This window comes from Volvox carteri (genome assembly GCF_000143455.1).
Source record: "Volvox carteri f. nagariensis unplaced genomic scaffold VOLCAscaffold_4, whole genome shotgun sequence".
NCBI classification, from domain to species: Eukaryota; Viridiplantae; Chlorophyta; class Chlorophyceae; order Chlamydomonadales; family Volvocaceae; genus Volvox; species Volvox carteri.
The window spans coordinates 142,731-156,937 of NW_003307547.1; the positions used below are offsets into that span (position 1 = coordinate 142,731).

The 14,207-nt window shown below is 59.5% G+C and overlaps 2 protein-coding genes across 2 annotated transcripts in view; one reads left to right on the forward strand and one right to left on the reverse strand.

The window, feature by feature from the left end:
• The window catches only part of VOLCADRAFT_120333 (uncharacterized protein), a gene marked incomplete at both ends in the record, with an annotated part of 20,369 nt that extends 12,125 nt beyond the window's left edge, over nucleotides 1–8,244 (forward strand). Inside the window, 6 exons of the mRNA XM_002946638.1 lie at nucleotides 269–1,634; nucleotides 2,282–2,446; nucleotides 3,085–3,864; nucleotides 4,183–4,461; nucleotides 4,811–5,006; nucleotides 5,288–8,244. Coding sequence (XP_002946684.1) covers nucleotides 269–1,634; nucleotides 2,282–2,446; nucleotides 3,085–3,864; nucleotides 4,183–4,461; nucleotides 4,811–5,006; nucleotides 5,288–8,244 — 5,743 coding nt within the window. The remainder of the gene's footprint in view (nucleotides 1–268; nucleotides 1,635–2,281; nucleotides 2,447–3,084; nucleotides 3,865–4,182; nucleotides 4,462–4,810; nucleotides 5,007–5,287) is intronic.
• A 1,584-nt stretch (nucleotides 8,245–9,828) lies between these two features.
• On the reverse strand, nucleotides 9,829–14,207 carry VOLCADRAFT_79235 (uncharacterized protein). The gene is made up of 7 exons (XM_002946815.1): nucleotides 14,138–14,207; nucleotides 13,933–14,036; nucleotides 13,709–13,784; nucleotides 13,294–13,504; nucleotides 12,781–12,953; nucleotides 12,235–12,377; nucleotides 9,829–11,309 (listed from the first exon to the last, which is right to left on the reverse strand). The coding sequence occupies exons 2-7, from the start codon at nucleotides 14,023–14,025 to the stop codon at nucleotides 11,118–11,120; spliced, it is 888 nt and encodes a 295-aa protein (XP_002946861.1). The 5' UTR covers nucleotides 14,026–14,036; nucleotides 14,138–14,207; the 3' UTR covers nucleotides 9,829–11,117.

A 14,207-nucleotide genomic window follows, 5' to 3' on the forward strand; every position in this document is an offset into this window, starting at 1 on the left:
CGCACACCGTACAGCCTTTGAGGGGGGGGTCTGGGGGGGGCGCAGCCCCCCCCAGCGACTATACAAAAAGGAATTGTATCCGCAAGAAACACCCAGTTTATTACTCTAGGGTATTAGGCCCCAAACGAAAAAAAAAACACTGCTCTGAAGTGACCCGTGGGGCTGACAGACAGACGCACGCCTATGTACATATGTAGATGTATATATGTATATATGGTATAGACATATGTACATATATGTACACGTCCCTCTTGTTCATCCCGCGCAGGGCCGGCATCTCCTCGCTGACTCAGGTTCCAGAAGAGGATCCCAGGATTGGCTCGCCAAAGCCACCGCGGGGCAGGGCAGCTCCCCTGAACGCCACCCTGCCGTACTTCTCAGGCCACTCCCGACAGCTGGAACCCAAGGGGCACCTTCAGAAACCCCCTAGGGCCACAACTGACGGCGGCGGCGCCGCGCGCGAAATCAACATGCCTACGTGCGGTGCCATGGCGCGCACGGAGGTCGACGCCGACGGCAACCCCACGGCGGCGACGGCGGCGGCGGCAGAGGCGCAGCCGGTGTCGGCGGCCGTCGGCGCCGCTATCGCAGCATTCGACGGTATTGGCAGTGGCGCGGACGCCGTGTGCCGTACACGGCTAAGCGGCAATGGCGATGGCGGAGACGGCGTCAGGATCATGCATGAATCCGATGTCGCTGCCGTTGCTACTACTGCTACTACTGCTGCTTTTGCTGCTGCTACAGTTGCAGAAGCAGCAGCAGCAGCTGCTGCTACAAGCGCATTCTGGGACACCGGCCTGGACCACAACGAAAATGTCGCCGCGGTCGCCCACCACCCACAGTCCAACGGCGGTACGGAAGATGGCGCTGCGGATGTGATGTGCGCGACAGGGTCGGCCGGCGGCGCAGGAGCGGATTCCGCCGGAGGCCCCTCCCCCGGTTGCCTTGGCCCTGTCCCGGAATCAGCCATCAGCGCCGTTGCATCGCTGTCCGTGGAGCTGCAGATGCCGCCTGCCGGGGCAGAGCTCATCGGCGTTAAGGCTGCGAGAGCGGACTTCGCTTCAGCGGCGGCGGCATGGGTACAGGGCACGCCGCCGCGGCCGCTGGAACTGCCCCACGGCGCCGCCGCCAGTGCCTCTGCCTCTGCCTCTGCCGCGTCATGCGGGATCCGTTCGACCACCAACGCAAGTCTTGGAAGCTTGCAATCAGCCGCTGAAGGAGGAGGAGGAGGAGGAGGAGGCGGCAGCCGCCGCCGCCTCCTTCCCGACCTTCTCCGCCGCTGCGGCAGCAGCCTCAACGTGATGGGCTTGCGAATTAACACGAGCTCCTCTCAAACGGGAGCCAAAGTCAGCTGGCTGAAGCGCGGAAGCAGCGTCAACTCGCCCGCTGCGTCGCCCCATCAAGGCATGGCGGGCGGCGGCGGCGGCGGCGGCGGCGGCAGCGGTTGGGCCCTGCGGGACACGGACCTGAGCCGCTTTGACGTCGCCAGCCCCGGAGGGCGCCCCCTGGCTGACCCAGGGTCCCCCACGGGCTCCATTTTCGCGAGCCCAGTCACGCAGATTGGCAGCGGTTGTACGACGCCGTACACGCCGCAGTACACGTCGTACACACAACACCCGATGCACGCAATGCAGGTAGGTGACCGGGCACATGTGCCGGGTTAGTGGGGCAGAGGCACAAGATCGGCAGGGAGGGGAGGGAGCTGCCTAAACGTGGCCCAACTTTAAGTCATTTCTCCCGGGTGGGGTGGGGGGGAGGGTGGGATGGGGTGCGTGTGTGTATGTTGTTACAGGGTGGTTAACTTCGCCAGCGGCCCCCTTTCCCGGGGCAGTCCCTGCTCTCCCCTGCTAGAGGGGCACCCTAATCCGTCACCCCATCCGACTTTAGAATGTATTCGTTGGGTTCGGCAACTCACCACCAGCATCCAACCAAATCTAGGGGATCAGCGACGCATCAACTTAGTTCCTGGTCAGCTCGCAAGTGTATGTACGTGTGCGTTGCACCGTAACCAAACTCTCGGATGAACCCGTTACATCACCCGGTCATTTCAATCTGACGGACAGACGGTCCTGCAGGACTCAAGAGTGGGGGCCGCCGAGCTCGGTGCTACCGTCTTTGCGAAACGGCTATGGGGCCCAACCGCCAACCCGTCGGTTATACACACATGCATACATGCATACATGCACTTCGTAGATCAGGTCAGGTCGCCAGTGAGGAGCCCCCACCCCGCCCTGCGCCCCACCCCGCCCTGGGGGATGCCCCGGCCCCCCCCGCCCCGCAGGTGGACCCCTCAGAGGTGGTGCTGGGTAAGCTGATTGGGCGCGGCTGTGCCGGCCGTGTGCACCGGGGGACCTTTCGCGGTGAGGTGGTGGCGGTCAAGGTCATCACGCACTGCGAGGCGGCGGCGGAGGACGGCAGCAGCCTCACACCGCTGACGGAGGCGCAGGTGAGGGGGCCGGGATGAGGGGGGAATGCGGGGGAGGATGCTGTCATGTGACTGGCGTGTGGTGTGGCGGCGGCATGTGTATTGTACTGCACTAAAGATAGCGGCGCATGCCTGCGTGCCTGTGTTTTGATGATCTGGGCCGCACGAGAAGGAGTTATCAAAATTGGAAACAGCTTTTTATACTGGGGAAGGAAACACCCCGTGGTCGCCAATGGCACGTCCCAGCTGCGTGTGTGTGTGTGTGTGTGTGTGTGTGTATTGCCCTCGGGTGGTGGAAGTCGCGTGCAGATGATGGCTTGAATTGGTGATAGATATGTGGGCCGCTGCAGGTGCCGGTTGTTGGTGTTAAGGGTGAGAGCAAGGCCGTGAACCCGAAGACACATCCTCCTAGAAACATGTGGCTAAGTAAATAGGAAGCAACTGACAGCAACTGAACTGAGGGCGGGGGTGGGGTAATGGGCACACTCGCCTGAGAGACCCCTAGTAATCGGCTCCTCCCCTTCTACCTCCTCCTCCTCCGCCCCCACGCTCTCCCCTCCTCTTCTTTCGCCGCAGCAATTCCCTCCCTCTACACACATACATATATACACACATATACGTGCATTTCCACATACGTACGTTCACGTACATGCACGCAGGTTAGGAACCTGGAAAAGGAGGCGGCGTTGGCGTTCGTGCTCAAGCACCCCAACATCGTCGCTACCTACGCTGCCTTCACGCGAGTCTCCTCGCCAGCGGCCCTCGCCTCGGGCTATCCCCACTCCCCGGCGTCCAGGAGCTCCTCCCTGCACCCCCCCGGCCCCGCCAGCCACATCCAGCTGGTGGCTGCACTGGAGCGTGTTAACACCGCGCGAGTTACGCCGTACAGCTCCCCCGTCTTGGGGCACCAGCGTGCGTCTACGGCTTTTGACAGCGTGGCGGCGCCGACGCCGCCGACCCGTTGGTATCCATCATCTCCTAGCTTTCGCGGGGGCGGCGGCGGCGGGATCGGTTTCGGAGCTGGTATCGGCAGCAACGGTGGTGGCGGCGGCGGATTCCCGAGCCCCATGCCAGGAGGCGTCAGCCGGATCGTCTCCCGCATGCCGTCAAGCTTTGCCCGGGTGGCGGGTGGCGGCGACGGAGCCCCGCCGGCGGCAGCGGACGACGACTCCGTCGGCTCTACCGTCACGGCTTCCGGCTCCACCGCCGCCGCCGCCACGCCGAACCGCTCCACGCACGTTGGAACGGCCCCGGCGCTGCTGGCGGTGTGTGCTGGCGGCCCTGGCGGGCTCGGCGGCAGCGCATGTACGGCACACCGAGTAGGGCCCGTGCGATGGGAGGTGTTTATCGTTATGGAGCTGTGCCCTTGCGGCTCGTTACGGGCCGCTCTGGATGCTAAAAAGCTCCACAACAAGAAGGGCATGCCCCACTTGCATGAGGTGCGCTCTTGTGCTGCGGGTCCTCACCCACTCGCCCGATCCGCCGTAGCAGTGTACGACCGGTCAAATCACCGAATAGATTCAAACAGGCCACGTCATGTTCAGACGGGGACCCCTACCCGTTCCTGGTTACATGGTAGAGTCCCTACCAGCGCAAATCCTGGAGTCCGCTGTACCGCCTTTCCGTACCTTTCCGTACACGACCCGCCTTTCAGTACGGTGGCCATAAACCCCGCCGCCCATCCCCGCCTCCTCACCCGGTCTCTCCTCAACCCACGACACACACATACATACATACACACACACGTGCGCCGCCAGGTGCTGCCGTTGGCCTGGGAGATCGCCTGTGCATTGCAGTACCTGCACGCCAACAATGTCGTACACGGCGACCTGAAGGCCGCCAACGTGATGTTGTCGGAGGCTCCGCCGCCGCCCATCGATGATCTAGACGCAGCGGCAGCCGCGCGCGCGTCGTTTTTGAGCTCGGCTGCCGGCGGCACCGTTGCTGCCGCCGCCGCCGCCGCCGCCGCCGGCAGCACTAGCAGCCCCAGGCTGGGCTCCCCCCGGCTGCAGCTACGACCCACCTACACTGCCAAGGTGCGTCGTTACCTCAATATAATTGATATTCGTTAGGTCCTGGTGGGTTTCGATGCGAGACATCGTTCCATTTCCGTCTTCCTCTGCGTATTCGCCTCGGATAGGACTGACCGCGGGGTGCGCTGGGCTGGCTGATCTGGCAGTCTGGTAGTCTGCTAGCCCCGGGAGAGGCGGCGTAGGACCGCCATCCCTCATCCATCCTTCATCCATCTATCCATCCTGTCCGCTTCGTCCACATCCGCGTCAAGCCGCTCACTATCCGTGTCTGCGTAACGTCCAACCCCATGATTCGTTTCGTATTCGTATCGAACCGGGGATCTGTGGCGCACGGCGGCATGGCGGCATCAAGGTGGCGGACTTCAGTCACAGCCACCAAGTGGAGCTGGCCTTGCGGCGGCTGCGGGAGGGGGCTGACGGATACGCCGGCGACGATATGCCGATGTGGGACGGCGCCACGGGCGGGATGGCCTCCCCCTCTCACTCGGCTCCGGAGCTGTTCGATGACGGCGCGAGACCCACTTTTCAGTCTGATGTATACGCGCTCGGTGCGAATTCTTCACAAAATCAGTTTACTTCATGTTTGTCTGCTTAGATTGTATGGTTGTCGTTTGGTTGGTCGGTGGTTGTCGGTTGTCAGTTGCACATTCGCATTTGCCTCTATCCATCCAGCGGCTTCATCCTGGCGGATGCTTGCCTGTCTGTCTGTTTGTTTGTCTGCCAGTTTGTGTTTCGCGGCGTCTCTCATCCCATCCGTCAGAGACCCTCCGCCTCTCATCCCATCCGCACACGCACACTTACATGTGCACGTACACATACATCCGGACAGGCGTCGTGCTATGGGAGCTGTACAGTGGGCACCGGCCGTACGACAAATGCACGCTGCTGGACGTCATGGCATTCAAACGAGCGCGGCGGCACACCTCGGAGATGCTCGTCATTCCGGACAGTTGGATTCCCGAGTACGGCAAGCTATGCGAGCAGTGTTGGCTGTCGGCCGAGGAGCGCCCCTCCCTGGACGTCATCGTCACGACGCTCGTCCTATTGTGTCGGTCTAAGTTGCCGTACATACAGCTGTGCTACCCCGTGGCTCTCAGCCCCGACGACCCTGACGGCGTCGACGTACTGATGCCGTACGACGTAAATGCCATACCGGCTGTGTCGCTACCGGGTATGATTCTGGACTCCGAAGACGACCGGTCAGTTGCCGCGGCGGCGGCGGCGGCGGTGGCGGCAAGTACGAGTCCCGGCATGCTGGGAGTTCCCAACGGTGTCGGCCACAACGATCACCCTCGCGGCAGCTATCCCAGGCCGTACAACCGCCGCGGGTCGTCCTACATCCAACACGGCACGTCGTACATGCATCCCCGGCTGGGACTGTCGCCGTCGCCGTCGCCGAGCTGCGTACGTCCGAGGTCAGTGTTGGATCTGGCCGGTCGCACAGCCAGCTGCGGCGCTTTATTACACAACAGACGGCTCGATGATGATGAAGATGAAGATGTGTCTCTGGAGCGGGTCCCTCGGGATCTATTTGCCACGACGGACTGCGCCGACCTGGCGGCGGCAGCGGCTTCGGCTTCGTACGGGTACCCGTACACGTGCCCGGGCGACGCCGGAATGTCGCCGTTCAGCACTCGGACAGCGATGGCAGAGGGCGCCGCTGCTGCCGCCGCCGCTGCTGCCGCCGCCATCACCGCTGGCACAGCGGCGGCTGGGATGTTTATCCCGCCGCCGCCGATGCCTGGGTGTTCGCAACATCGCTTAGCGCAGCCAAGCTGTACGACCTACCCCCCGGCGGCGCCGTCGGAGATGAGAACCGAGGCGGCGGGCATGGCGGCCGGCATTGCAGGTGGACCGATGATCGACCTGGCCAGTACGGCGACCCGTAGCGGCACCAGCGCCGGAAGCGGTGACGGCGGAGGTGGCGGCGGTACAACAGAGGGTTCCCGTACAACACGGCAACCGTTGGAGGAGATGTATAACTCCACCCGCCACAACGCTGCTGCCGCTGACGGCCGCCCGTCAGGTGCATCCGAGCGGACGGAACAGGGTCTCCGCCAACAGGTCCTCCTGGGCGCTGCGGTCGAAGCCTCCATAACTGGCGGCAACGGCGGCAGCGGCGGTTGTGGCGGCGTCGGCGGCGGCGGCGGTAGCACTCAGTGCTCAAGTCGGCGGAACCATGCCACAGTCCAGGAGCTGCCACCAAGCCGCTTGGAGTCCTTGCCAGAAGCCGAGTCCTTACGACTGATGCCGGGAGAGGGCCCTCCTGGGAGCCCATCCGCTGGTGCTGGTACGGCAGGTACGGCCGATACGGCCGGTACGGCCGACACCACCAACCACCCGCGGCCGGTCTGCGCCGGCGGCGCCGCAGCCGCGGCCGCTAGCAGCACTGCTGCCGCCGCCGCCACAGCCGCTAGAGTGACAGCAGGATCTCCCATAAACGCTTCAAGGATTAGCGTTAGTGATCGCGCACGAGTTGAGGCCACCTTTTTGGTGACTACCCCGAACGGGATACCGCAAGCGCCGCTTGCGCTGGCACTGCCTGACAGCAGTGCCGCTGCCGCCCCAGCCTTACCATGCAGCAGCAGCAGCAGCGGCAGCAGCAGCAGCGGCGGGGTCGGCAACGTCGATCCCTCTGCGGCTGTCATCACTGCCGTCGCAGCACCCGCCGCCGCGAACCGTGCTGACGGCACCCTGCCGATTGCTGCCGTCAACGCCACCGCCGGCGCCGCCGGCGCCAGCCCCGCCGCTGGCAGCGGCGCCGCGGAGGATCTGGGCAGCAGCGGCTTTCCCGTCGTCTCCGTGTCCGGCTATAACAGCTTGATCTTGGTGGCCAACGAATCCACGGAAGCTCGCCGAAATCTGGATCCAGAATCCGCCGCCATTCCGCCGGAATCCACCGAACGTATGCGCCTGGCTTGCTCCGATTTCCTGGATGACAACAAGCACGACGAAAAGTACGTACAGCGATTCTGCAGCAGCGCCTGTATCACAGAAGCTGGTACCGGCTCAGGTGCACCGCAGGTCGAGCACAGCAGCGCCGGCTTCATGATGGCGCGCCGCGCGGGGCTGGGGCTGAGCATCGGTAGGGGGGCCAGCGTCATGGGGTCGGCGACGGGGCCTGAACACGTGCGGGGCAACGCCAGCGGCATTTCCTGCTTGGGCTCTGGACCGCTTCGAAGCAGCTCTTTGGGCGTGGCTGGGCCTCAATTCGGTGCCGGTGCAGTTCCCGCCGGCGCCAAGTCTTTCCGGGCAAGCCCCAACGGCGGCACCGCCCACGGCGGCGCCATTTCCGCCAGCTACTTGCCCGACGGTCCCTTCCCAATATCTGGCGCCGGTGCCGGAGGCGGAGGCGGCGGTGGAGGCATCGCCGCCGCCACCGTGGGTGAAGGTGGCGGAGGTGGTCTGCATGGGGCTTTCACGCCCTACAGCCCGCACACAATCAGCTATACCGCCCTGCGACCTTCGGTTGACCGGGCCGGGATCCTACCGTACGGCATTGACCTGGCGGTTATTGCTGGCCGCGACGGCAGCGCCGTGATGCGCGGCAGCAGTTCCCCAAGCGAGCGCTCTACTGCCGCCTCCGCCGCCGCCATAATGCCGAGCCTGGCGGCCGTCAGCCCACGCAAGCTCGGCCGCTGGCACAGCCGCAACTTCACGGCCCGAGAATTGGAAGCCATTTGGACTTCCATCCCGCGCTTCAGCGATGTACCGCCGCCGTCGCCGACAGCAGTGCCGACCCCCAAGTCGATGTCAATGTACGACCTGTACGGCACTATGCCTTGAGACATATGTCATTGAGATTGCTACGGCTTTTGGCGGGGATGATGTGGGCAGTAGGGCCGGTGCCGGTGCCGGTGCCGGTGCGGGTGCCGGTGCCGCGGTGATGGGGGCCAGGCAGTGTCGTGCAATAGCTTGCATCTGTGCGTGTGCAATCGATAGTGAAAAATTAAGATTTGTTCTTGTTGTCAAGTGACATGTGGAAGTGGTATAAGCACGCATCATTCACAACAGTCACATGCAGGTCCCACAGCAGCATTTTAAGTGTCGGATCTGTTTTCGGAGCACGGTCGAATGGTCCTTTAGCCACCCCGAGCCGTGTTTACTTTTTCCAGCTTTGAGGCTCCTGCAACATGTTATACGTTCAAAAAAGATTGTAGTTTTCTGTTGGAAAGTCTTTAGGAACATGTTTCTGCCTCAATGGTGCTGGCTGGAACATATGGTAAGTCTCTAAATATATCTAGTTTTTTAAACATTCTTCATAGTGTGAAAGGGCCTTGAAAAGCGAAGGCATCTCCTTTGTTGGTCTTTTTTTGAAACTGCCTGCGCATGCGGCAAGTCTGGCGCACGCAACGAGAAGTTGCTATGCTTTTATGATAAATAATAAAGGGAATTCGTCCTTCATTCCTTGCCACAATCCAAGTCATATAGTTAGGGGTTCATAGCAGTCAGCAGTACCTTGCAGGATGCTTCTGTGATCGCTGGAAGTATTATCAACGGATAGTGATTTGTTGAAATAACGTTGTTTATTAAAACATGTTGCTGTCTTCCAGTCAGTCGTCCGGGGCGCTTGTTTTTATTTGTTATGCTGTTTCAGGGTGTATCGATGTCGAATTCTTGAGAACATCACAGAAAGGGCTGAAATGAAGGCATGTTCATTACGTTTTACCATAAGACTAATTTCCAAATGCAAAGTGTTCGTTTCTATGGACGCATATTGTGCCAAAAGCTGGATCTGCAAGGGTTTACCTATCAGTAGATGTCGCGGTAAAATGTTCCCGGCTGTGGCTTTCGGCGTGTTTCCGTATGAAGCAGACTGAAAGAACGCAGGCTCACAATGAAATGTATCCGTTCGTCTTGACTTTTGAGTGGACCTGACCGCGTCGGTGTTGCATTAAGGGACGGACGAGGTTCGACGGGGGGACGGAGGCGAGGAAGAGGGTTTCCCTTCATCCCCTTCGGTTTCCATCCCCTTTCTTTCTTTCTTTTAAAGAAAGCGCAGTGCCGGAGTTCGGATCTTCTTGTTGAGCACGCGGAGTTCGGATCTTTTGTTGAGCGGAGTTTACCGCGGTAAGATTTGAGGAGCCCATGTGGCCACGGCGCGGCCATACATGCCATACTTGCGTAGGCCGTCCTAGGCCGCATGTGCAGGATGGCGCCTTCGTAAGACTTGACTAAAATCGCACGTACCAATGTACAGGGATCTGGAAATCATTGGTCCTTTTTGGAACGTGGCCGGGGATCTGAGCTTTGCACCACGCGCTGGCGAGTCGTGCACCGCGGCCGATTTGTGCACCGCACCAGTGGAGAAGTATTTCACGAGCAAAACACAGGCTGCAGTACAAGGTGCGGCACAGAGAGGGGCCAGAAAGTGAGCTTTGCTACAAGATTTCAATGCCCCAAATCGTGCACCAATTCTTTCGCAGATCCCTGTAATGGACCAACAGTGCGCCTGCTAACAAACGTTTCCTGTAACACAGACGGATGGATCAGACCAAAGCCTGACGCCCGCTAATTCTAATCCTAATCCTATTTGCCAGCATCAATCTGCTCATATGCGACCACGGCGCCATGTGCATATGACACATCAGTAACACGCCATAACCCCCCCACACCGAGTTATGTGTTACAGCTTCGGTACGATAAGTAATGCATCGTGCCAACTTCCCTGCGTTGAGAACCAGATTTCATGACACCGCATAGCGACCTGCTAAACCGACGAACTACCTGCCATGCACGACGACGTAACCCTAGTAGCGGCGAAGTGACATCTTCACAGCCCGATTAGTTCAGCAGCAGCAGCAGCAGCAGCAGCATCTTGAGCCGCCGCACATAATCCATGCACTACAACAGTAAAAAATAATAGCATCGAGCTGGCCGTCAATTGGTCAAAGGTGCTTATGGAGCGCCAATTGCGGCAGCAGCAGCAGTAGTAGCAGCTAGAACGGAATGCTCGCCCACATACTAAACGCACACGCGCTCAGCTGTCTAAACCGCCAACCGGACTAAGATTTAAAAACATCTCACCACATGTCAATTGGTGACAAGCCAGTGTATCATAACCTTCACCAAGACGTCAAAACTGTTCTTAACGCTGTCTGTCAACATGCACAGCGAGCTGCCTCAGAAGCTGTCAGTAAACCTAATTTCTTGCCTAGTCGCCCTACAAGGGATCGTTTTCAGGGTCGTCAGCTTTCTGCATGACGAGGCTCGACCGGTTGGCGGCACAATCCACATCTCGTAGCCTATGCACATTGTCAGGGGCCCCCTACAAACCTCAAAAAGAAACCCACATGTACTGAATTGCGCAACCCCCGCACGTACTGCAGTTAAAAGAATTCATCCGGGTCAACCGTGCAAACCGTCCACCGAACAGGGGCGCCCCACAGCAGCCGCTCTCAACCCCGACTAGTGAAAGTGTTTAGCTCTCCTCAAACCCAATAAAATTGGCAAGTCAAAAACAGCACACGTAAAAGCAGCCCCACGCAGAGGTGCCCTTCTCCGCAGGTCCACCGAGAGGACATGCACCACCCCCCTCAAGTTGGCCCCCCATATCCACACATTCACTCCAGCACAGGAACCGTTCCACTGCTCTTGAAAAAATTCCTCGTCTGCAGCGGTGCATGTTGTTACGGAAAGACGGCGGCTCACGATGTGCGTCAGTGAGCGGCGGCGGCTTTCTGCGGCTCAGAGGCCTTCTGCATACCGCAAAGCCGCACAAAGTCCACCCACAGCAGGCTGCCCAGGAAGGTGTTCCCAGTGCGCGCAGCGAAGGACAGCAGGTGGCACAGCTCGGGTTTGCCCTTGAAGAGAACCTCGATACCGCGCTCCTCGATGATACCGGCAATGATCTGGCGGCCAGCTCGGGCAGGTTCCGGAGCCGGGATGGGCACCAATGCACAGCAGGACAACAGTCAGCGTATGAGTACTGCATCGTGAAGCAATGCGCGAATCCAGTGGCGAATTCCATGACTGTCGCAAACGCAACCGCCCCCCAAAAAAACTATCTAATTATTTATTCATCTATAAGATAAATTATATATATGTATATATACATATATTTTGTCCCTGTCTTGCGTGTGTCCCTGTCTTGTGTCACGTGTGCCCTCGCATGCTCGCCTTTTTCCAATTGTTACCCCGTACCAGCTCCCGCCGCTGCTCCTGCTGCTCCCGCTGCTCCTGCTTCTGCTGCTGCTGCTTTGACTGCTTCCCTTACTTGATCACATGCCAATCGGCATCAGTCGGCACTGGCTTTTTTTGCCGGGTAACCAGTTTGCCGTCGGCATCGCACGGGTTGTTGTTGTGTAACGCCCTTGATTTGTTCGCTACTAGGGCCAATCGGCAATAAGCCCTGCTGGCATTAATTCAGTTAGGGCGCTAAGTCCTTTCCTTGCTTGTAGCTGGGCCTGGCCACCCATCACCCAGGCGTCCATCGCCACTACTGCCACTACTGTCTATCGCACCTGGCTCTGGCATCATTACCCGCTTCCCTAGATCAGCAACGATCACTACGCTTGACTACTTTTTTCTTGGCAAAATAGTTCGCGCACCGTCCTCGCCATTTTCAAGCACGGACAATACACACACGACGTTCTATCGCGGTATCCAGCAAGACAGGCCCCGACATGTGTGCGACCGCTCGCCACCTGTCTAATCTTAGGGTTTACAATAGTCTTCCATACACCACACGCGTCCCGAGATGCACAAGCCACAGTTGACGAGAATCATCGTCGGCCAAACCGTAACACTGCCACCTAGCGCGCGCGACCGACTGACCTGATACCGAAGGTTGCTGGAGATGCTCATGTAGACACCGTATGCCGCGGAGGTAGCCACGACGTTCTGGGGCGCATTGGGCGGCGCCAGCGACGGGTCCATCAACTGGCGGACGGCCAGTAGCGCGTTGGTGACGCCCACACCTACATCATCACGACGACAGGCGCGAGTGCACACGCATGGCAGTTCGTGCGAGTTAATAGATGTCACCTCATCTTCGTGGACCTGGAGTCATCTGGTAGTTATTTACAGGCAGGCAAGAAAGGAGTGGCAGGTATGGAATGAAACTGCGTATGGGATGCAATATACCATTTTGCCATTTAGCAGATGCACAATCAGGCAGGGGAAGGGTGTCCATGACGGGAGGTACGGTTGTACGCTACGAGGTTCATCCTACAAGAGATGCACGCACTGATGCATTCATGCCAATAAGCACTCCCCCCGCACATAAGGGTGCCGGTGGTGTACCAGGCATTTCAATGAAATCCACCATCACCCCCCACCCACGCACACAATCTTTCCCACAGGCCACACACTCTCACTCACCAATCATGGACGCGCAGAAGCCCACGCCCAGCAGCTTGCTGCCGTTACGCAGAATGGCGCCAATGCGCTGCGTTAGCGTGAACGGCTCCATGCCGGGTGGGACCTTCTGGAACGCGTTGTCCGGGCATCGGGCGAAGAAGTTCGCCACAGCATTACTGCTGACCGCACGTGGCCTACATGCGGAGCCGAGCATACATACATACACACACATACATACATACATACAGATACATGAATGGCTGCAGGCCGGCGCATGTGGGCCGGAACTCACATGCCAGCGGCACGCATGAGCAGATGCCCAGGCGGAAACAGCAACGCCGATGCCAAGCTAGAGAACAGCAACCATTCATGCGCGTAAGGTCCAAACCCATTTTAAGGTCCAAAACCCCAAGGTCCAAACCCCTGTTAAGGTCCAAACCCCTGTTAAGGTCCAAACCCCTGTTAAGGTCCAAACCCCTGTTAAGGTCCAAACCCCTGTTAAGGTCCAAACCCATTTTCCTCCAATCCAGAGACCTGTACGACAGAGTCGGCGCCGGTAGCCATGTGAGCATGAAGTCCGCAATGATAGCCATGAGTGTGTTGGCGAACACAAAGTCGACCTCACGGACAAAATTCTCCTTGCGTTTCGTGTACTCGGCCGTGATCTTCATGACTACGCCAATCCCGATCTCGATCCCCAGCTTTACGAAGAAAGACGGGTCAGCCAGCAGGCGCTCGCGGAATCCTGTATGGAAAGTGGATGGGCAGGCAGTCAGGGTCTCGGAGTCCCCCTGGACCGGGGTGCCAGCCACCTAACAGGAGGTCTGGAAACCTACGCCAAGGTTGCAGGGCCAGGACGAGGCCGCTAGGACCCTGTCCTCCGATCCGCCGCGGCACCCCGCGCGCATCCTCAAGGCACGTTGCCGTTCTCGCAGCTAGGGGAGCTCACCATCGATGCCCCAAACCAGTCGAGCAAGGAAGTTCGCCTCCATGCTAAAGTAGCGCTGCAAGATCTCCGGAGTTACCTGCACACAGGAGTCGAGACGCTGAGCGATAGCAGATTACTGTTCAGTCATGTGTGCAATCTGCACGCATGCGACAGGGCCGTCGCTTCGGACACACCCCGTCGTTTTCAAGCACAACCACCAGTGTTCCCCAGCCATAAGCACACACCCTGTTGGTGAGAAGGCCCAGCTTAAAATCGGCTGGGAAGCTGTCGACACTGCGACCGGCGGCAGCTAAAAGGGCCACAATCTTCGGGTCCATCGGCTGGCCGCCTGTTGGGTTTCAGGAGCCACGTTACAGCACGTGAAGAACTGCACTGCGACCGGCACAAGGAAAAGGTTACTTAGAAGCCACTCACCATCACCGTTACCACCGCCACCACCGCCACCGCCACCGCCGCCTCCAGACCCATTGTGGCCCACGCCGTTTCCGTCCCCACTGCC